The sequence below is a fragment of the Hyaena hyaena genome, unplaced genomic scaffold (assembly GCF_003009895.1).
Source record: "Hyaena hyaena isolate Hyena2069 unplaced genomic scaffold, ASM300989v1 scaffold_46, whole genome shotgun sequence".
In the NCBI taxonomy this organism is placed as follows: Eukaryota; Metazoa; Chordata; class Mammalia; order Carnivora; family Hyaenidae; genus Hyaena; species Hyaena hyaena.
This window is the reverse complement of record NW_024080678.1, coordinates 2,121,572-2,144,562: the sequence shown is the minus strand read 5'-3', so window position 1 is coordinate 2,144,562 and position 22,991 is coordinate 2,121,572. Positions and strand designations below refer to the sequence as shown.

Genomic DNA, 22,991 nt, shown 5'->3' with positions numbered 1-22,991 from the left:
CAAGTGATTATAATCGCAAAAGTTCTACAAACATCTATCTCTTCAGAAGTCATACTTTCAAGGTTTTTCATATTCAGCTTTTCTACATCATTTTCCCCTTACAGCCACCTCAGCCCGGAGGGCTTCATAGACAAAGCTGTAAAGTAACGGAGCAGACAGTCTTGAAGGATGTTCACCATCATCCCATACCCTCTGGTGGGAGTCCTCAGAGAAACTGGAACCTCAGAAGAATAACGCACCCTCTTGTGCACGCTTCACAAAGACGTGCGCTGTTCCTGGTTCCTCTGAGCCCAGAGAAGCCAGCTAACCCACCCGAGGTCACAGGGCACCCCCGATGATGCCTTCTATTGGCCATGATGAGCGCATGTGAGTAGAGCTCTTGGGGGCTCACTGCTCCTTTAAAGATGATGCTCTGGGATGTCACAAGCTGGGCCAGGATTCTGGAAACCAAAATGTTATTTCTCAAATCCCGGGAAAACCACACTTCTCCATGGCCCTGATTTTGCCTCCATACCTCTGTTCTCAGGATGCCGCGATCACCTTGGGCCTGGCCTCTACGGCCCAGTTCACATGGTCACCGACACTGCTTTCGTATCTCCAGCTTTGGTCTCTCCACAGAGAGTCTAAGCTCCATCTGCGCCTCTAGGGAGTGTAGGTGCAGGGTACAGGGTATTGGATTTAGGAGTAGGGTCATCTGAGCTCAAATCCCAGTTCTACAATCTAGGAGCTGAGGGGCTGGGCAAGCTACTTTGTCTCCCTAAGCATGAGTTCCCAGATCTTTAAAATGGAAACATTAACAATAATTACTTCAAGGGAGTGTTGTAAGGATTAAATGAGTTTCACCATAAAGTGCTCAACGGAGTGGTTGGCACAGGGTAAGTGCTTAAAAATGTTAGCTGTAATTAGTCCACAGTGAGTCTGTTAGTTCTTAAAAAATATCCACTGGTGTGACACACCTACCCATGCTGGGGCGCTGAGGGGGACAGCAGGGCAATGCCCACCTGTGCTTGGTACTCTGACCACACCTGTTCTCAGGCCAGAACCTCACACTATGGCCATATGCTTTCCCAAAGGGAAAGCATTTCTTCTCAGAAATTAAAAATACTAGGTTGAACATGCAGCATGGAGTTCTTCTAAAAGCTTCAAATTATAGGGGTACATTTATTATTTATGCTTTCATAACAGCCCCTTCAATATTGCTAAAATCAGATATTGTTTCCAAATATTTGTGCAGTAAAACGACGGCACTCAGGGGTGGTGGGCGACTCAGGATTAGCGGTCACAGCCGAGCTAAGACCAGCCCCACCTCCCCCCGGTGCCCAGGTCCACGCACCCCCACACATAGCCCCCACACCATCAGGAAGCCCAGAAACGCAAGAGGCAGAACGCAGACTCCACAGCCAGATGGTCCAGGGCTGAGTTCTGCTGCGAATAGCTCTCCGAGCAGGAAAAGTTATTTAGCTTCTCTGGGGCCCAGTTTATCCTGCTTTTCAAATGTACAAAGCTTCTAGCTCAGTGCCTGGAACAGAAGACGTCTGCAGGAAACAGTACTTTCCCTTTGCTTTCTAAACACTCATTTATCTGCCTCCCCTCAGCATCCCGATGCGAATGTCCACTGAGGCATTTCAAATGTAAAGGGTCCCAAAACAAAGTCCGCTTCCTGCAGAGGTGGCGGGGTCTGCCACACACCAGCCTGGGCATCCCATACCTGTGCCCTCTCACCCCCACATCCGACCGGCAGAACAGCCCGCCACCTTGACCTCCACAACATACCCCCTACTCTGATGACACCTTTCACCTGTGCTGCTCCCGGTGGGTCTGAGTGGGCAACATGCCTCACTTGGCTCACTGCCACGTCTCCTGAATGGTTTCCTTGCTTCCTCTTATTCTCAAGTGGCCAGCCAGGATGACCCATTAAAAACATCAATCAGGGGGCGCCTGGGTGGCTCAGTCACTTTGACTCTTGGTTTCGGCTCAGGTCATGATCTCATGGTTTGTGAGTTCAAGCCCTGAGCTGGGCTCCATGACGACAGCACAGAGCCTGCTTGGGATTCTCTCTCCTTCTCTTCCTGGCCCTCCTCCACTGTACTGCCCCCCTCCCACACCCAATAAACTTAAAACAAAACAGAACACCCATTAGGTCACGTCCCTCCTGCTCAAAGCTGTACAATGGCTTCCCTAATCACGGAAGGGTAAGGCACAATTCTCCCTGTGCCTGACCAAGGAGGCCTCGGTGACCAGGCCCATCAGCCCCCAGCCATCCTGGGCTCATTCCATCCTATTTCTCAAACAAGCCAGGCCACAGGGCTCCCTAAATGTCACACCTGCCATTCCTAATACCTGGGACACTCTTCCACTTTTCCCTAGGCAGCTGGCATGGCTATTCTTACAACTTCTTCACGTTTCTGCTTAAATGTCACCATTCCATTAAATGTCACTTTTCCATTGGGCAAGCTTCCATTACTGCCGGATTTGAATACTGACACAATGCGTGTGCACACACACAGCGGCACTTCTCGTCTCCTCGCACTGATTTCCTCCAGAGCAAACGCTGATCACCATCTAATATACTGTATATTTTATTTGCTTATTGTCTGTCTCCCCCCACCACCCTGCTCAAATATACACTTGCCAGGGTAGAGGCTGGGTTTCTTTTATTCTTGCAACACTCCCAACAGTGAGGAGATGATCTGGCAACTATTAAGCTCAGCAATATGACTGAATGGGTGGGTCCTCATTCTCACCATCCATGGCACATCCGATTCTTTTTGCTGAGAATCACTGAAAATCCTCCAGCAGGTGCATCTGGTGGTAAGGGTAGGGAGGCAGACAGCTGCCATTTAGGTGAAGTCAAGGCTCTGGGGGCATGTGGACGTTTGCCCATGGGGCATGTGGATGTTGCCCATGGTGGCGGCAGAGCATGGGTCTAAGCCCTTACTAAAAGGCTTCTTACTAGTGTCTCCTTGTAAGTGGATTTAGGTGAGGGGAATTTCACAGCACTACAAAGGAGTCAAGCATATGTGATCTGGACACAAGAGCCCCAGATAACTAGCTGTTGTAAAACAGAGAAGAATTAACAAGGCCAAACTACATCAATGTCACTCAAAATGTTTATGGTGAAGGACACCAAGTGCAATTGCCTTCAAGAGAGGGGAACTCTCCCTTTTGGATCAGAACTTTCTGCATTCATGAGTCTGTCCTATGGGGCTTTCCTGCTGTTTCATGTCCTGACTACTAATCATTCCAGTTTAGAAAAGAAATAATTAAACAATAACAACAACACAAAGCTGTACGAAAGAGTGGCATATGGAGAAGAGGAGAGCTTGCTTATTTTCTTTTCACCTCCGTATTTTCCCAGAAAAGTTAGAGTGGGCATGGGAAAACCTCAGGTGTTTTTATACTCCTTTGCTGGTGATAGATAAAAATATAATGTAGCTTGCCTTATTTGTGAGCTCCTTGAAGGCAGGTGCTGTGTTCTTGACCGTTTTAAATAACAACAGCATCTAATATATTCCTCTGCATGGCAGGGGCCTAACAAATGCTAGAAATAAACCAATAAAAGAATGAACAAATAAAACGCAGCCCATTAACTCAGCTCCTTGCATTCAAGTGCACACCACCCCCAGCCCCCGCCGCCCCCAGGTCCCTGTCCTGACATTGGCCCATATACTCTGCTCTACCCCAGGATCCAAATCCTTGGCCAGCAAGCACCTTGGGAGCCTCCATTTTCACAGATGATATTGGGGGATTTAATACCATGATTATGCACCAGCACTACAGCAGATCCTAGCTGGGACAGAATAAATGGTACTTCCTAGCCACAATGCTACAATTAGTGACCACCTGTTCCAGTGATTTTGCCGAGTTACATTTCTCCAAGGGAGACTCGTAGCTTTAAATGCATATCGCGGGGTGAGTTTCTGGGGAAGCAGACTCCGATATGGAAATTAGTATGCAGGAGGTTAATTTAGGGAGTGGGTCTTGGGAAGAGCATCTGAAAAGAAAAAGTAAGAGGATTGGGCAGAGGGAGAAAACCAGCAGTGAGGGCTTCTCAAGAGAGTGTTAGACTCCACATTCCCCAGGAAGGGGACATGGTCCCAGGCATGTGGCTCTTCACCTGTGGCCATCCCCAAGGGGCTGGTAGCTGAGGGCCACCTGTGGGCAGTGATCCCAGCAGTTGGAGTCATACATCCTTTATTCCCAAAGAGGAATGTGGGCATCCACCACACACAACCACTTCTCTCCAGCAAGCCAGAGCACAATGACCACCTCCTCTGTGAAGCCCTCCCAGCTGCCTTCTCCGATCCCCTTCAGGAGAGGTTTCCAGAGCCCAGCATACCAACAACACCCAGTAGGGATGCAATAAATGTCTGCTGAATAAACACATCATGGAATACTAGATGTTAGCATAAAGATAGGAATATCATAGAATTATTTTTTATAAACTGTCCCCAAGGAGTTCAATGGAATCAGAAAAACAAGCAGAAATAATAGGGGAACTTGAAAAGAGATGTGCATGGACACACATACGTGCTCTGGTCTCAACTCTGGGCTGAACCCTGTATGCTTTCAAGCTTCAGTTTCTTTATTTGTGGCATGAAAGGACAGACCCCCAACATTCTATGAAGAAGAGACCAGAGCTGAGACACGTGATATCTTCATTAGTGTCATTACTGACATGGGTACGGAAAGTAAGTTTCGAGCCTCACAAGGGAAAGAGTCTATGGGTCAGACTGTCTCCCCCATGAGATGTTGAGGACTCTTTTCTTTTTCTTTTTCTTTTTTTTTAATTTTTATTTATTTCTAGGAGAGAGAGAGAGAGAGAGACAGCATGAGCAGGGGAGGATCAGAGAGAGAGGGAGTCACAGACTGAAACAGGCTCCAGGCTCGGAGCTGGCAGTCAGCACAGAGCCCGACGCGGGGCTCGAACCCACGAACCGCGAGATCATGACCTAAGCGAAAGTCGGACGCTTAACCGACTAAGCCACCCAGGCGCCCCGAGGACTCTTTTCAATTAGCCTAGAGCTAAGAGACCCCCAGAAAGCAGCAGGCCAAGCCCAGAGTAGGTGAGGAATTTATTATTTTGTCCATGAGTGGAAACGGAGACCAAGCGAAATGCCCTGTGATTCAGGAAAAGGCTGGGATTTGAAATCATTGAGTAGCATCTCCCCTTCATAGGCTAAGGAGCTAAAGAGAAGCAGAAGGAGAGATTTTAAACACAGAGGCCAGAATGCAATTTTAAAGGGAAAACTAAGAAATAAAAAGGGAAAAAAAACCACTCACTCCCAAATTTCTCTCCCATTGCATTTGTCTAATACAGAGAAGAATTTGTAAGATAATGTAATTTTAAGAAAGACATCTGGAGGGGGGATTAAAATTAAAGCCCGAGATCTGTGCTAAGCTGTCACTTCTCCTGGGCACCCACGCCAAAGTCAAGTACACCTAGTGGGCTCACAATTCCCCATCACATAATCTCATACACCTTGAGGCAGTGACAAGAGCCACAATAATAGCTAAGAAAAAACTAACCAGATAAGAAGCAACGTCTTATAAAGCCAAATGTATACACCTCCTGAAAATGATAAACCACAACACTGATGAAACCAAAAGCTGTAAGAACATTTTCCAACACTGTAATCAATACCCATCTCTACCACCTGACAGGCTTTCTTGGCAATCAAAGCATCATTTGATTAAAAAAAACAAAAAACAAAAAAAAAACCCAACACTGATAAATGCATGTCTGTCTCTACACAGGTTAGTCAACACTCAATTATCCATATACAAAATATACACATTTGACATTTCTCTCTTACAATGCATCCTAAATTGGGTTCTTCCTATGAACAGAGACCTTACCTCTTCATAAAGAAATGCAAACAAATTCGATTGATTTGAGCGTGTTTCAAATGCCAGCTGATACTTAACTAGATTTGTAATGCCTTGTCAATTAGCACAGAGTCACTAAGCGTCGGCCTCACGTTTAAAAAAATACAATCCCTCTTCTTGGCATGGCGACACCTTCAGAGATACCAGGAAAAATGGGCTACGATTACCTTTGAACTTATGGAACACAGCCCACAGCTCTGCAATGTCGGTGGCAAAGGTGATATCCGTGTCAAGCACAATGACTCTCTCCAGGTTGGCAGGAAGAGTCTTGGTCAGGACAAGCTTCATCAGACCATAAATGCCAGAGTAGTGTTTGTTGGGGATCCAGGAAACTTCAGACTACACCAGGAAGGGAAGAGAAGGAGTAGAAAAAAAAAGAATCATTATGTTCATTTTTTACATAAATATTATAAATAGCACCCGGTACATTAAAAGTATCTCATAAAAATTTGCGGAGTAAATGAACATTTTCTCAAAGATTTATTTATGTGACGTACAGTTTGACGTGTGAAGTTTTTTGGAAGAAGATGCATCTGAATCAAGGGAGAGGAAAAGCAAGATTTATGACATAACTATTACTTGCAAACGCTAGCCGCAGATATTTTGTAAGTAAAATTTTTATTACAGAAATTATAAGTAATTGGCTTCGTTCCCAAAGATGTTCATCACCATGTTAAAGAAACTGAAACAATCCAAATATCCCCAAACTGGACAGTTAATAAAACATACTTTTATTCAAACTATTCAATAGATACGAGCAATGTAGATTACGATATGCATACTATTCAATGGCTACAAGCGATGTTGATTACGATATGCTGAAAAGAAACCTGCATATGATGTTAAAAGAAAAATTGCAAGTTTTAAAATTGTTTTTGCTTAATAACCACTATGTATAATCAAACAGCATGAAAACACATCCACCCAAATTTATGCAGAGAAAGAATAGAAGCATGGCATCAAACTGTAATAGCGGTCATTTTGGGATGACAAGTCCCTCTCTAGATAAAAAGGTATGTATACTATACACGCACGCAGGCGCGCACACACACACACACACACACATTTTACTACACTTTTTTTTTAACGTTTATTTTTTAGAGAGTCAGAGGTAGAGTATGAGCAGGGGAGGGCCAGAGAGAGAGGGAGACAGAATCCCAAGCAGGCTCCAGGCTTTGAACTGTCAGCACAGAGCCAGACGTGGGGCTCGAACTAATAAGCTGTGAGATCATGACCTGAGCTGAAGTTGGACACTGAACCAACTGAGCCACCAGGGACCCCAAACTTTTAAACACTTTCCAACTTCTTAAAATTCTTTTTACCCTGCATTCTTCTGAAACATGCCCGCATCTGGTAATGGTGGGAAAACAGAGACACAGAGGCTGCCTTGGGAAAGCCATGGTAACTCACAATCCAGCCCATCTCTCAAACCCGCTCTGGGTTCTGCATTCACCTTCAGTGAATTTGAAAATACCATGTCAAGGGCGCCTGAGTGGCTCAGTAGGCTGAACATCCAACTCTTGGTTTCAGCTCAGGTCATGATCTCACGGTTTGTGAGTTCAGGCCCCGCATGGGGCTCTGTGCTCATGGCTCAGAGTCTGCAGCCTTCTTTGGCTTCTGTGTCTCCCTCTCTCTCTGCTCCTCTCGTGCTGTGTGTCTCTGTCTCTCAAGAATAAATAAAAAAAAAAGAAAAAGAAAAAAAGAAAATACCATGTCAGCTACTCCGTATCAGTTTTACAACAGTCCTTTGCATACATGCGCAATTTTGAAAGAAAAGAAAAGAAAAGAAAAGAAAAGAAAAGAAAAGAAAAGAAAAGAAAGAAAGAAAGAAAGAAAGAAAGAGAAGGAAGGAAGGAAGGAAGGAAGGAAGGAAGGAAGGAAGGAAGGAAGGAAGGAAGAAACCTTGAACTCTGTCGCCCTCAACACCATGTTCCCAGGAAGCAGGGAGGAGGCAAAGTAGAGACAGAAGGCAAAATGTGAACCCCTGTCCCATACAAGCAGTTGATCTCTCTAAGCCTCAGCTCCTTTACCTGTAAAATGGAGGTGATGCCTACATCACATGGTTCACAGAAAAATTAAAGGAGATTAAAGGGTGTGAGGGTTCAGTACACAAAAGACCCTCAGCTCATAGAAGCTCCCACCCTTCCTCCTTATTCCCCCTCATCATGTCCAGGATTTAGACAGCCATGCCTCTTTGTTCATTCCTGAAAAGGGGGGTGGGGGCCCAGGGTTCTGGAGTTGGCACACCTGGATTCAGATTCTGGTGTCCCTTAATCACCATGTCACCTTGGACAGGTTTGTTCAGCCTTTCTGATCTCCTGTCACTTATAAAAGGCAGTTACTTGTCCTGCTTGCTGCACTGTATTGGGTGTAGGTGGAAACAGCACACTCCAACTGGGTAATCTGAGGAAAATGGGATAATAAAAACGATTTACCAAAGCGTATGTGTAATTTAGGACCAGTTGTGAGGCACCGTGTGGCACCCAAGAAGATGAAGAGTGAGAGGCCGTTACCACCCAACGCCTGAAGGGCTGGTACCAGCGGCTGTTGGAATCTCGACAGAGCAGCCATACGAAGAAGTCACCAGGCAGGAGCAGTGAACTTCAGTAGAGGGACACGGCCAACCTGTGGCAATCTCACAGGACGGAGCAGGGAGACACATCTCACTCCACCTCTCTCCCCTCCTACCCACCAACCTCCTGCGAAGGTTCGCCTCTGTACAAACCCAAATGGAAGCCAGAAGGAAAGGCATGGCCCTATGCAGCAGCCTTGCGGGGCACGAAGTAGGGTGAAGGGCCAGAGAGGCCCCGGAGGAGCAAACCGGATACATCCGGCAGTCATTAAACTAACCACAGTCAAGACCAAAGTGCAATGCCTTCTACATGACAGATGCAAAATGCTTTCCGTGATGGGAGGTAGGTGGGTGCATAGAAGGATGGGCAGGTGGACAGATGGACCGATGGCACAGGAAGGTGAGTCGTGTGCCCACAATCCCACCGTGAACAGGATGTAAAGCTACAGTGAGAGCCTGCCAGGGAAAAGCTTGCATTCCTTCTCCACGTTACCCTTCCTTTGACGTGAGCAGCCTGACTAGCTGTCAGCTTAGATCGGAGGTCTGGGGGCTCCTCAAGGAAGTGCCTCCAGTGGGCTTTAAAGAACTCTTCTTCATGAAAGCCCCGGCGTCTGGAACTCAGCTCAGCTTCCTCTCTCCCCTGAGAGCCTTCCTGAACTGAAGCCTGGCAATCACGGGTCCACGCGGCAGAGCTGTGCTATTTAATCAGACCTTTGATTAACTTATTCATCTATTTTGGTTACCATCAAAGCCAGAGAGCTTGGTGAAGACTGAACACCAGAGCGCTGGGCTGAGCCATCTAATTAGATTGCCCCGACTCTCGGCTTTATTTTTAACACACATGTGAGGCACTCAGATGCATCACAGAACAGTAGGGAGACAGGAATAAATTAATCTCAACATGAGCCTAGGCCGGAATGTTGCCCCAAGTCCCCGACTTAATACATAATCAATTAAGTCAGAGTGTTCAATTAGAGGTAAAGGAAGCATTCGAATGAGTTTGTATTCAGAAAGAAAACCCCAGAAAGAAAACCGAGGAATCTACAGGGGGAAAGAACGTGGGGTAAGAACCAGATACATTTATTATAAATGGCGTTCTCTCTTAGAAATAGAATATAACATGGCCCCCCAGCCCCGCCTTACTCTAATCCTGCTCTTCTTCAAGCCTCAGCTTAGAAGGTACCCCCCCACCCCCCACCCCCGCCAGTGGCCACCTCCCCAGGGTCCCAGGCTGGGCACGGGCCCCTGGAGCAAGCTGCTTCCCTCTAGCATAGCATGCTCTCATGCTGTGTCTAATTTTCCATGTCTCTCAACAGCTCTGGGCTGGAACTCCCCGAAGCAGGGCCGATGTCATTTTTTGCTGTGGTAACAACCACAGTCATTACTCAAAAAAAAAAAAAAACGTTTGATGGACATGCATGACTGCCAAGTTTAAATTCTACCTTTGACGTTCCCTGCAACTTGCGGCAGAAACATCCCTAATTGCTCAAGTCCAGGGTCGGAACAGTGCAATGGAAGAGGCATGGCTCGTTGAGCCCCCAAAAGCCTGGGCTTTAGCACCATTCCATCCTTTCACCTCGGTGAGGCTTTTCTCATCTGCAGAATGGGGGGCTTGGAATGCTCTCTTCACAATGTTGCTGGGAGAAAGGCAAAGCATCCAGCCCGGGGATGGGCACCCAGGTGGCCTCCGCGAAGGCCACTTCTCTTCTGGGGAAGATCTGTCCGTACTGTGGAGTCTTAGGTGATTCGGGGATGTTGAGTTTGATAAAAGCAAGAAATAATGCTGCCTTTGATAGTAAAGGTAAGTCAGGAATGAAGATGGTTTTGTCACAGAAAAAGGTTACTCATCATCACCTTTCCCTAGAGTCCTAAATAGATGATTAACAAAATCCTAAATGGAGATCTCATTGGAAACTCAAAGCCTCTGCTGGTCGATCTCCAAACTGGACAGGATACCCTTGGTGTTAGGAGGAAAAACCTACTTATCCAACAAATTGGATGCAAGTGGTCACCCCTGGAACCTTTGGGACAGTCTCTCGGTGTAACTGGTATCAAATCTCACTCCCGTCCTGCAATTAACTTCAGTCCAATCAGAGACATTAAGTCATAGGGTCAGTAGGGAGACCATCCTCAGAAGCACACTGCAGAGACTTGGGGGCGCACCACGCAGACTGACCTCAGAGAATCCTAGAAGATGACATCACCCAGCAGAGCAAGAACCGAGCATGTGCATCATTATAAACACACCGAAGGGTTTATGTAATTAAAACAATAATAAAAATGAAAGTTAGGTTTATTTTAATGGACAATTATCCTTGTAATGGCTGTTAATAATTCTAAGCGGCGTGTTCTAAGATTTAATTAGCAAAAATGCAATTGTGCTCAAGAATACTACCTAATGCACCTATCACGGAGCATTAGCAATCACAGGTTTTCGGGATTTCTAAGCAGAGGACGGGGTGGGGGGGGCGCCCTCAGGGAACATTCACCTTCCCCAAACTGCCAGTTCCTTGCCAGGCAGATCCCAATGGGGAGCTTTTATGAAGCTACAGGTGATTTTAAGGTTCATCTGACGCCAGGGGATCCACAGAGAAGTTGCTCAAAAAATCTGACCAGGGTAGTAATGGGAACACGGAAGCACAGGGTGTGAAGAAAAGTGATGTCTCATTGCGAGGCCAGGCTCCTGACCTCTGACAGACATGGGAAAGACAAGAAGAGAGGTTGGTTTTATCAAAGAATGGTTCTCATTTCTTCTTGAAGACGTTGATTTTCAGGAGGCACTGGGGATGCCCCAGGGATGAGAACAACAGAAAGCACTTCCTGAGTTTTTCCTGCGTGTCAGGCATTACGTTAAGAGCCTTCTATGTATTCTTTTAGCTAATGAATGTGGTGGAGGATCACCCTCCCAATGGCAGAACTGAGTCCCTCCTATCCGGTCTCTCAGCCTGAGACATTCCACTCTGAAATGATGAGTGTTTCTCTCCTCCCTCCCCCTGGTCCCAGGCATGCTCTGGGATCCTGTATCATCATAACTGAGCCCGTCTCCATCCAGACAAACCTTCACTCACCGAGAAACAGCTTTTCATGCAGATCAGGTGCGAAGGCCTTGGGGTTGGGTATTTCTGGGTGCCACGTTTCTCTGGGCCTGAATTGTCTCATCTGTATAATAGGGATAATAGTAGCATATCCTGTTCTCTTCCCAGGGAGTTATTTTATTTATAGCCTGTAAGCTTTCCTCCATCAACCTGGAAATATTTATTGCTCAAAATAGATTTCTCACCCATACCAACATTTTCCTGTGGATTACAAATCACCTTGACACCTTTTTAAAAATTAAAAAAGGAGTCATCCTAGCCGCAGAATGTTCGAAAAGTCATTTGCCTTTCATGTTGTTTCTGAGTGGTTGTCTTGGCAACCAACCTGTATGTTCAGAACATAATTGTTGAGAAAGGAGGGTGAGGAGCGCGGGTGGGGCAGGAGCTCTAGGAGACGCCACTGAGGAGGGCCACGGAACACACACGAGCTTGGGTGTCTGGCTGGCCACATTCCCAATCCAGCTCCACCACCTCTAGACCAGCAAGTTCATCTCTCAAAGCCTGTATCCCCTCACCCATAAACTAGAGAACGTGACATAGAGCACATGAGGTTTGGGAAAGTATTAAATGAAGCAGAACTAAGGTATCTACTTTAAATGAGGTATTAAATGAAGGTAAATACTTTAAATGAAGTATTAAATGAAGCAGGAGAACTAAGGTATCTGGCCCAGCACTTGCCCCATGAGAAGCACTCAATATTTAAAATGCAAGCTTTTAAATTGATTAATAGTGTGCTCTCTGGAGCCTGACTACCTGGGTCTGAATCCTGGCTCCATCCTTCACTAGCTGCGTTACTTCAGGCCAGTCATTAAAATCTCCATGTACCTCGCTTTTTTCATCTGTAAAATGGGTATCCTTACAGCACACACTCCTTAGGATTGTGAGAATGCTGGCGCTGTATAGAAGTGTTGGCTATAGAAGTGTTGTTCATTGTTAATATTACCAAAGATATTTAGAACAACAGAGAAGAGATTCATATCTATGAGATAAAGTCATCTGCAGTTATATTTACCCTTGTCAGAAAAAAAAAATTCCACTTTAGCTCAGTTGTGATCATCTGAATAAGCGTTTCTAGAAAACTTAACATGGGCCAGGTACTGAGGAGAGGCTAGGGACTAGAGTCCATGATGAATAAAACATAGCTGATGCTCTCGAGGAGTCCATGGTCTACTAGATATTCATTATCCATAACAAGCTACCTCAAAACATAGCAGCTTAAAACAGAAATATTTATTATCTCACCCAGTTTCAGTGTCAGGGATCTGAGAGCACATTAGCTGGGTGGTTCTAGCACAGGATTTCTCTTGAGGTTGCAGTCAAGATGTCAGTTGAGGGGCGCCTAGGTGGCTCAATCGGTTAAGTGTCCGACTACGGCTCAGGTCATGATCTTGCGGTTTGTGGGCTTGAGCCCCACGTCAGGCTCTGTGCTGACAGCTCGGAGCCTGGAGCCTGTTTCAGATTCTGTGTCTCCCCCTCTCTCTGCACCTCCGCTGCTCATGTTCTGTCTCTCTCTGTCTCAAAAATAAACAAACTATAAAAAAAAAAAAACAAGGATGTCAGCTGAGCCTGTAGACATCTGAATGCTTGGGATCTGTTTCTCAAATGGCTCGCTCATAACCTGCGTGGCAGGTGACGCTGGCTGTTCACAGAAACCTCAGGTCCTCGCCACATGGACCACCTGACAGGGAGGCTTCAATGTCTTTACAATATGGAGGCTGGCTTCTTCCAGGGTGAGCTGTCCAGAGAGAGCCTGGGGTGTCTTTTACGGCTTGGCCTCAGAAGTGACACAGCGTTGAGGCACCCAGGTGGCTCCGCTGATTAAGCGTCTGACTCTTGATCTCGGCTCAGGTCATGAAATCATGGTTTGTGAGTTTGAGCACCACATTGGGTTCTGCGCTGATGGTACAGAGCCTGCTTTGGATTCTGTCTCTCCTTCTCTCTGCCCGTCCCTCACTTGTGCCCTCTTTCTCAAAAAATAAGCAAACTTTAAAAAAAAGTGGCATGGTGTCATTTCTGCAATGTCTTCTTGGTTATACGGGTCAGCCCTATGCAACGTGATTAGAGACTAGACAAGGGTGTGAACAGTAGTGGACATCTTGGAAACTAGGCACCACATCTGTAATTCTAGAACGGTATCAACTGGATAATGGTGAACTCCAAGTGTATGTATGTGAGCAATCTAGCAGAAGTACAATTAACAGGGAGAGAGAGTAGCCAGTTAGAGATGTTTGGAAGAGATGAGCCTTAAATTGGGTCTTAAAAAATGAGTGGAAAATTGAGTTTCTCAGATGAGAGATATTATCATCAGTGAAGGTTCAGAGATATAAACAATGGTGTGTGTGCGCGCGTGTGTGTGTGTGTGTGTGTGTGTGTGAGAAAGAGAGAGAGAGTCTCATACACCTAGGTAAAGCCTGGAGCTGGAAGTGATGGAGAAGGCCATGGAGACACAGGAAAGGGTCAAATGTTGGAGAATACTGTGTGCCCTGCCAATGAGCACTGAACAAGGTCCTAAAGACGGTGGGAAGAAACAAAGGAGTTTTCACTAGCAAAGAGACATAATCTCAACTGTATGCTTAGAATACACTCTAATAACTTGTGTAGGGAAAAGATAAACAGAAGACAGCTCAGAGGCATCAGAACCTTGGAGGATGCCTACAAAAAATGCAGGTTCCTAGAGATGCCTGGGTGGCTCAGTCAGTTAAGCATCTGACTCTTGGTTTCGGCTCAGGTCATGATCTCACAGTTTGTGAGTTTGAGCCCCACATCAGGCTCCATGATGACAGCATGAAATGTGCTGGAGATTCCCTCTCTCTCTCTGCCCCTCCCCTGCTCATGTTCTCTCTCTCCTTCCCTCAAAATAAATAAATAAACTTTAAAAAAGAAAAAAGAAAAGAAAATGCAGATTCCCAGAATCACACCCAGAAGCGGTGAGGATTCATCCGGTATGGGGTAGGGTCCAGAAATCTGCCCCCCCTTTTTTTTTTGCAATCCCATAAACAGGTTCTTAACTTTAGAAAATAAACTCATGGTTACCTGGGGGGAGTCTGTGGGGACATGGGTTAAAAATAAGTAATAAAAATATGGAGTGTACGTCTTGTGATGAGCACCAGGTATTGTATGGAAGTGTTGAATCACTATGCTGCATACTTGAAACTAATATCACACTGTATGTTAACTTGAATTTAAATCAAAACTTAAACTATTTTTTTAAATCTATATTCTTAAACTAGAGCCCTGGGTGGTCCTGAAACAGATGTTCCCAGACTACACCCCAAGAATCACTAAGGAGACACATGAAGCACAGTATTTCTCAAGGTCTTATTGGTTGAGTCAACTACACTGATCACCACCGGTTCAGAAACATGACATTAGATAGCCCAAAACTTAAGTATACCACCTGAACTTGACACAGTTGGATGTACAGGGAGAGAAGACCTATCTCAGAGATTAATACAAAAAAGAGCTGACGGAAGATCAGGAGTTCTTTAGATAACCCTATACCTCATGGGCAGTTTATGACTGTGAAGCCTAGAAGTTTCCTTTTTAAACTTAGAAATCCCATTTCCATAAAAGCCACTCTAGGTAGGCTACTGTGAAATTCTGAGGAACCAGTATCAACAGGAGAGCTGAGTTACAGATTTCGCATCTTCCCACAATGAGAAACTTGGAAGGGAACCTTTTAAGAGCCCCCGGACTGGTCTTTTTAGGTGACAGCCTTCCACACCAAGCATCAAGGAACATTATTCAGACCTTAAAACTCCAGCCTAAAGTGAGTTAGCTGGCTTCCACCTGAAATGCTCATTGTTCAGAAATCTGAGAAACCATCTTCCATAAACATAATTAATTCTAGGGACGACTGGGTGGCCATAGTCAGTTAAGCATCTGACTTCAGCTCAGGTCATGATCTCGTGGTTCGTGAGTTCGAGCCCTCCATCAGGCTCTGTGCTGACAGCTCAGAGCCTGGAGCCTGCTTCAGATTCTGTGTCTCCTTCTCTCTCTGCCCCTCCCCAGCTCACACTCTGTCTCTCATAGATGAATAAATATTTTTAAAAAACACACACATAATTCTAGAGTGATGACGAAGGTAGAATGAATCAAGAGGAGTGTGATCACAGATCTATAAACACATTCCTCCTCATATCAGTGGCAACGAAACCCCTTCTTCTCACGTCTGGCAAGAAGCATTCTGTATTTAGTTTTGTGAAGCGTGGGGTGGATTGGTCACTGGAGCATTTATGGATTGCCTGAACATCCCTCAGTACTTTACATTATGAAACGAAGCATTTCAAAGCACTGGGAGTTCTGATTTGTGAACTGGACTGTTACAGTGGTTTAATTTCCTGAAATATAGCTGCCTTCTTAACTAATAGATTTTTCAATGCACTGAGGAGAAAATTGCATTAGCTCCTGTGTAGCCTGGACTTAATATTTTTAGAAGTCGCAATTCTTCTTATTATAGTGCACAGTATGTATTTATGTATGTATACTTAGCACAGTTTCTGACACACAGAAGGCGCTCGATGATTAGTTCTGAAAAAGTAAAACCATACAAGTACCCAGGTGGTGTGTCCCAAGAACCATTCCTCGGGATGGAGACATACTGGTGAACCTATTGCCTTTGTTGACCATTCATTCATCCCTTCAAACACGAGATTCACTGCTTGAAGAGATAAAACAATCCTTTCAAAAAAGCAGTATTACAGGATGCAGGATACTGGTCTGTGTTAATGGGGGCTACAGGTGGTAGAGAATGGAATAGGGAGATATCCTGGGGGTTCTGCGGATACTATTCTAGTTCTAAGTTGGGGTAGCATTTGATCAGTGTCTGTCATAACCTATTTGTCTATAGTCTTCAAACGTGTGCGTGTATGTGTGTGTGTGCGCGTGCATGCGCCTGTGTGTACAGAATGATGGCTCAGGTGACCTAGAAGAAAGAATGTCAACTAGAGAGAACACAGGATTTGGGAGTTAGAGAGACCAGGTTTAACCAGCTAAAAACCCACCCCATTCCCTCATCTCTCTCTCTCTCTCTCTTTCTCTCTCTCAATTCCTGCTCAAAGTGCTAAAAAATGGAGATAATCATTTTGCTAGTGAATGCAAGGGTGAAAATACCTCTTGTTTCCCCGTTACTATAAATTTATTCTTCAGCATGCATTCATAACAAGGCAAAAATGGCTTTTTTGTGAGGCAAAAGAAAAAATCTTGGCTATTACCATGATTTGTTATTAAAATCTCACAGGGAGGGTTGCAATTAGGGGAAAAATGTATCTAAATAAGCTTCTAGGGAAAGGCTGAGAATACATTTCTTTTAAGGTTGAGAAACCTTGCTCTACAGGATTACAGGATGCCAAGCTTGCCACAAAACAGAAAAGTGTACAAAACACAAACCAACCAAAGCCCCGCATCTGCTGAGCTGAGCAGTTCTTCTTGAATTTACTCAGAAGGCAGGTGAATCACAAAACAGTACAGTTATCTGTTCTCAAGTTCATCTACAGATTTTAGGAGAACATTTACTTGCCCAGGCTTCCCTCTCTCCTACTTCAACCACTTCCTTCACAGGGAAGCTTCCAAGAGGCAGCCTCGGAGCCTGCAATTAATGAGGCGCCATGCTGCTCTGCATTAATGAGATGCTTCTCATTTTCAGAGGACTTTGTAATCCTTTGGAGCTGAAGCTCTCTCCTGTGACCCTCGCAGGTCCCAGCTTCAGAGATCTACCCTGTAGGTCAACTGAACTCTAAACACATGGAGGGCAACCTGGAGCAGGTAAGAGGGTTAAGAAGGGTGAACCAGAGGTGCCAGTTAATTAATTTCTGGTTGGTTTAAAAACAGTTCTCTCTCATAAAACATGGAAGGTGAAACTATCCTGGTATAGGACAGATCCAAAGGAAAACCTCATCGAAGACAAACATGATTTCTCCTAACAACCAAAATGACCCTCTCCACTGGTCATCCCTGAAAAGATGGTGCCTCTACTCAGTTCTTGTAATACATCTAATAAGCATTAACCAAGAGTCTTACTGTAATTTAAAATATTTTTACCTTGACCTTGAAACTTTAGACTGTGGTTAGTTATACTGACATTCACCTCCACAACAGGCGCTTAGCATTTATGTGAAGGGTTGTCAAGGAAACCAGGTGTTGAGGATAGCTGTCTAACTTGTCTAGATTTAGAATTTATCATACATGAGAATGCAGAAGGGAAATGAATGTCACCCTTAGAAAGTACTACAGAAGACGCTACATGGCATGAGATAACTCCATTAAGCCCGTACTTTCCACTTGGGGATTTGGTTACGGATCAAAGGAATTCCTAATGGTCTAAATCCCTCTTAAAAAAAATTTCACCTAATTCTGGAAGTGACTCATTTATATAAACATTCACGATGTAGGCCAAACTCTCCCTTAGACGTGAAGGAAAGAGCAGTGAATGTGGAATGTTCCTATTTCTTAGGAGATCACAGATAAAAAGGAAAGAGTATTATTATATTTGTGATGATAATAATATGGCCTTTGTTGAATGCTCACTATGTAACAGACACTAGAAGCTATCTATAAATATTATCTTTTAACTCGCACAATAACCCTACAAAGTAGACATGAAAGAAATCACACAATCTTAAAGGATTATAGGAGCCAGGACTACAAATCAGATTTGATTCCAAAAATCTTAATCATTTTGGAAACTGACTCAAATAACATATTCAAATGATCATCAGGCAGAGAAAGCTATAAATAAAGTCTCACTGGAATTCTTGGGGATGGAGCAAACTGGTTGTGCCTGGAAACAGGAAGTAGAGTCAGAAAAGGCAAAGGTAGCTACTACTTTGAGCACATACTTTCAGCACAAAGGTACATTCCACAGGTCACAGTCAATGCAGCCAGTGAGGAGTCACATCCCTTCTTGGTACAAATGTCTCCCAACATTTACAAGGCTGCAAGTGACCGGTAACAGTTCCAAGAAGAAAACTGTTAAGGGGCGCCTGGGTGACTCAGTTGGTTAAGCGTCCAACTTCAGCTCAGGTCATGATCTCACGGTTTGTGGGTTCGAGCCCCGCGTCGGGCTCTGTGCTGACAGCCAGCTCAGAGCCCGGAGCCTATTTCAGATTCTGTATCTCCCTCTCTCTCTGACCCTCCCCAGCTCACGCTGTCTCTCTGTCTCAGAAATAAATAAAACAGTAAAAAATTAAAAAAAAACTGTTAATAACCCCAAAATAAAAGGCAGAAAGGGAACACTGAAAAATGGACCCAAAGAGTGTTAAGATGAATTCTTAATTTCTATTCCTTAGCACGTAAAGAGAATGTCCAAGGGCATCTCTGCCTCCGATGCTCAGCCTTTATGAGAACAGTGCGATCGAGGGCAGGCCCTGCTGTTGTCTTGTGGGTGTTGTGTTGTGTTGGTAAAGTCTATCAAGTGGTTCTTAGGTGCAGGTGAGCCCAAGTTACACACACAACCACTGGGGAAGTGAGCCAACCAATCAATTCTAACTCCTGGCTGAGAAATCAAGTTAATGATGGCACAGCTCTGTACCTTTGGTTCTTTGTCTGCACAGACACTGTCAAGTTCCCGTACAAAGTACTTTTGTTGTTATTGCTGTCGTCTCTCTTAATTCCCTGGTGTGGGAATATTTAAGCATTCTTGATTTGGAAGCAACATGGAATAGAGACATGGGCGCTGTACTCAGAGTCTGAAAACACATGCTGGGAACCGGGTCAATTCCCTTCTCTCTCAGATTTTGCACCTGAAAGAGACAGACAAAGCCGCTCACTGGTTCTGGGAGCCTGAAAACCAGAGGATGTATGGGGAAGCACCAAGCAGAGGTGCCCGACCGAATCTGCACTCACAGCTGCTACTTGATTCTGAATATAGAAGTAGGAATATTTCTTTACGTGACAAGTAGAATAAAGGCCTGATCACAGTGAGCAACTTGAAACGCCAGCGCCTTACCACATCTGCCACCGCTGGTGATTTCCTCTTGCTCCTGTATAATGGCTGGTTCTGGAGGGTAGGGCTTATGTATTATGTATATGTAATGTAAAGGCGACAAGCACACTCTGGGACACAATGTACGTTAGGTAATAACACCATATTAATAATAACAGGGGAGGAGAAAGGGAGAGTTGCAGCACCGCTATTATGCTCGTGAATAAGATGTTGATCAGTGCTTGCTATTTTCTCTTCAAACATATTATTTAGTCAGTAGTGAGCAGATTTAAAACCCACTGGGGTTCTTGAATTCAGCCTGGCTGAGTGGTTAAATCCAATGAAAATATCCTAGTTAGATGAATTTTTAGCCAAGGGAGTTGAGTATTTTAAAGGATATTTAACAGGGCAGTTTGTGAAGACGTCCATCTTTCAAAAATGATAAGGGGCATGATGATGATAATACATGCATAGCATTCTCTGGTTGACAATGCAGTTTCATATCATGTCATTTGATTCTTGAAATAACTTTGTGAATTAGGGAAAGAATTCCTATCCCCACTTGACATACAGGAAACAAAGACTCAAAAACAGCATTGTCCAAAGTCGTACAGCTGGGAAATGGCAGTGTTAAAACTCCTCTCTTCTGACCTTCAGGAAAATCGCTTTTTTGAGGTCTCCCTGTAATGCTTTGACTTCATCATGGTAAGCAACTGATAGACTCGAGTATTGTCTCTTGCTCCTTAGCAAGAAAACTCACATTCAGATACATGTGCACCTTTTTGTCCAAAAATCAAGTTGGTTACATGGTACAGCAAGGGATGAAAACTTGAAAAATTCTAAGTTTGTGCAGAAATAATTCTAGCTTGCTGCCCACATTTCCATTAGAAAACAAAGAATCTGGTCCTTCCGTGTCCCAAATGAGCCGAGAGAGAGCAGTGAATGGACATCACCTTGGGGTCCACAGGTAAGGTGTCCAGAACAGGCAACATCTGGGTATGTCATGTGACTGGGAACACAAAGATGTAAATTTAATTGGCTGGCCTCGGACTTAGTGGCTTGACTTTTCCACCCCATCGCCTTCAAGACCATTGTAGTCAGGGCTTGCCTAAACAGCAGGCTCACCCCCAATTTCATCAGGTTTTAGTGCGCTGGTGCTCAACTGGGGCCGATTTTGCCCCTTATGGGGCATATGGCAATGCTGAGGGCATGTTTGGTTGCCACATCTTGAGGTTCTGGAAGAGAGCTACTGGCATCTAGTGGGTAGAGGCCAGGGATGCTGCCTGACACCCTCATGTAAGACAGACCCCCACAACAAATGATGATCTGCCCCAAAATGTCAGCGTTGCTAAGGTTGAGGCACCTTGTTCAAAATTACTAGTGAAAACTCGAAAAACATGTACAGATGAACAGGCAAAACACTGATTTGATCCTAGTCCCAGAGTACAAGTTTACCTCAGTTTTGAGAAAAATACTGGAAAAGACTGCATTACCCAGAGTTAGGGAACTATGCCTGAGGAGGAAGAAGGCAAGGGTTTAAAGTCCTCAGCATCGTGAGCTAAAGGAAGAAAACTGATAACCTCCACGACCCCACAAATAAGACAGAAGGGTAAATGAGGCTTAGAAATAGAAGAGCCCAAAGTTTTGACAAGGAAGATTGCCCAGAGGCTGATGGCTGGCAGCATGGCTTCCCTTCTCCCAGCAAGAGGGACTCCCATTTCCACTAGACCTAGGCACCCCCTCTGCCCAGCAGATAAGCCTCATCCTAAACACAACTTCAGGAAGAACCAAGGATTCCAAGCTCCAGGTGCTGGGCAGCGGTCACTGCTTTGCATCCTCCTAAACACTCCTACCTTAGCCCGGGTTCTCTCACCCCAGAGCGCCAACTATTAGGGTCCCTCCCATACGTGTCCTATACAAAGCAGGGTAGTTTCCTTCTGCTGCATCACAGCCCCAGGATGCACCTAGCTGTGTCCCAACCGGGCTCACCTCGTACTCAGCAGGATGCCTAAAGAATGATGCACTTGTGTGCCTGATGATCCTGCACTATGCAATTATCTAGGGGGAAAAAATCACATCAATTATGAACACTTCATTTTGGACAGCTTCCAGTAACACACATTATACTCCCTGAGTGGGTACCTAGATGACAGACAGAACTCTTGCTCTTCGCGGGAAAATGTGTTCCTTTTTCAGTTTCCTCTCCATATAGATGATACCACCAAGCACCCACCAGCTCCTTCCAGGATTCTGGAACTGAACTTGATCCCTCTCTCCCTCTGCTGCCACACCCAACAGGTCTAAACCCTGTCAACATCAGCTGTAAAAAATCAATCTGCCTCTCATGCCAGTCACCTGAAGAGGAAGAAAGGTGATCTAGAGAGGAGACTCCTAACCAAAACACGTCTACACCTTCTTTTTGGGAACAGTCACAGTATAAAGCAAGTCTGGAGTAGATGAGCCGGTTCTATTGTTAATTTTTACTCAGCCACCATGACATCCTGTCCCCAAGATCGATACTGTGACAGGGTCACTGGTCCCAAGAACCTTCAGATCAGGGTCTTGGACTTAATTGTTCATTTTAGCGATTCCCCACAGCACAAAGAGTTGGCATTGTGCTTCAGGTTATCTAAGAAGTAAGAGAATCAGAACCTCAGGAAGGCATTTGACAATGCTCATCCCATTCAGCTCCCCTTTTGTCCTCAAACCCACTGAACAGATTGGAGACATTGATTTTTTGCAGTTAAGTCCACACTCATCTGCTCTAAGCATGCTTCTCTCTGCTTTTACTCCGTGGGCAACTTACATATAAACACAAATCTCCCCCATCTGAGCATCCTTTGTGGTAGATTCACTATGTCACCTCAAAAACTCCTCTGGAGCTTTATAAGAGTTTGCATATAGTAGACATTCAACTTGCTGGCTTTACGGTGGTTATACTGGCTATATGGATACTGAAGACCAGAAGGTAAAAGATAATCAAACTTTTCTCCTATGGGCATCCTGAGAAGTCCTGGGTGATAGTGAACCAGTTTATTAGTTTCTTCTATCAGAAAACCTTCTGTTTTTCACGGAAGAAGGCCAGACAGATAAAAGAAATGCATTCCTTTCTTTTTTTGACGGAAAAAGCACAATGATGAGGGTATTAAGTTTTATAGCTAAGCTCAGCAGATAATAAGCAGACAAAGGAGACCTGCTTGGGGAAAGGTACTCTCTTCTCAGGGCAGGGAAAGCCTGTCATTAATTCACAGAGCAAGATAAAAAGCTCTTACGCCTTCTCTCCACCCTCTTCCTCAAACCTTCTTCTGGATAATGATGTACCCAGCATGGGAACGCCCCTCTCTTTCCCCTTCACTTCTGGAAATCGCACGAGCCTCCAAGGCCCTGTTCTAAATCCCATTTCTTCTGGGAAGCTGTCCCTGGCTATCCAGTCGGTAACTGATTGGTATTGCACCTCTCCTATTTTCATTCACTTTCACTATATTCCTGCAGAAGACATTAGCTATTTTATCTC

General features: G+C 44.9%; 1 protein-coding gene across 2 annotated transcripts in view; it reads right to left on the bottom strand.

The window, feature by feature from the left end:
* The window catches only part of LARGE1 (LARGE xylosyl- and glucuronyltransferase 1), a 539,462-nt gene that overhangs the window by 227,705 nt on the left and 288,766 nt on the right, over positions 1 to 22,991 (bottom strand). For both annotated transcript variants that reach the window (XM_039230459.1, XM_039230458.1), the window contains one exon: positions 6,057 to 6,228. In XM_039230459.1, the coding sequence (XP_039086390.1) occupies positions 6,057 to 6,228 (172 nt within the window). The remainder of the gene's footprint in view (positions 1 to 6,056; positions 6,229 to 22,991) is intronic.